The sequence below is a fragment of the Alosa sapidissima genome, chromosome 3 (assembly GCF_018492685.1).
Source record: "Alosa sapidissima isolate fAloSap1 chromosome 3, fAloSap1.pri, whole genome shotgun sequence".
In the NCBI taxonomy this organism is placed as follows: Eukaryota; Metazoa; Chordata; class Actinopteri; order Clupeiformes; family Clupeidae; genus Alosa; species Alosa sapidissima.
The window spans coordinates 39,940,903-39,941,678 of NC_055959.1; the positions used below are offsets into that span (position 1 = coordinate 39,940,903).

Consider the following 776-nt stretch of genomic DNA (forward strand, 5'->3'; position numbering starts at 1 on the left):
TAATCACTGCTATTACAAAGCGCTCCATCAGTGTGTGTGGTGTGTGTGTGACACGGCCGTGTTGTGTGTGTGTGACATGTCTGTTTGGTGCTGTCAGCATGCTACAGCAGGCTCAGGTGCAGGACTTGCTTTCTAGAAACCTCCGCTCCACGAGGAGAGCGAGACTCTCTGGACGCTGTGTGTGTGTGTGTGGACGAGGGACTCTCTGGACGCTGTGTGTGTGTGTGTGTGTGGACGAGGGACTCTGGACACTGTGTGTGTGTGTGTGTGTGGACGAGGGAATCTCTGGACACTGTGTGTGTGTGTGGCTGAGGGACTCTCTCAACGCTGTGTGTGTGTGTATGTGTGGACGAGGGACTCTCTCAACGCTGTGTGTGTGTGTGTGTGGACGAGGGACTCTCTCAACGCTGTGTGTGTGTGGGAGAGAGATGGACTGGACGCTGTGTGTGGACTCTCTGACGACAGTAGGACTGTGGACTCTGTCGGACGTGTTTTGCGTTGGGAGGCGGAGACCAGGTCTGGGGACATAGGTCAGAGGTCACTTCTGTCCAGCGAAGTGCTTGTTGAGGATGCCCTTGGCGGTGTCCAGCGCGGCGTCCGCGGGCACGGGGATGTGTGGCGCGATGCCCGCTCCCTCCCAGGCCGGGCCCTGGCTGGTGTCGGAGTGGGTGATGGGGATGGCGAGGAACAGGTCACTCTCGCCCACGCGGAAGGTCACTGGCGGGTGTGAGCTGCCGGCCGTGGTCTCGCCGATGACCATAGCGCGGCCGAGACGC

At 59.8% G+C, this 776-nt stretch overlaps 1 protein-coding gene across 1 annotated transcript in view; it reads right to left on the reverse strand.

The window, feature by feature from the left end:
* Positions 1-357: 357 nt before the first annotated feature.
* The window catches only part of LOC121705514 (retinol-binding protein 3-like), a 6,990-nt gene continuing 6,571 nt past the window's right edge, over positions 358-776 (reverse strand). Inside the window, exon 4 of the mRNA XM_042086525.1 lies at positions 358-776. This exon is cut by the window's right edge and continues 88 nt beyond it. Coding sequence (XP_041942459.1) covers positions 539-776 — 238 coding nt within the window. The 3' untranslated portion in view covers positions 358-538.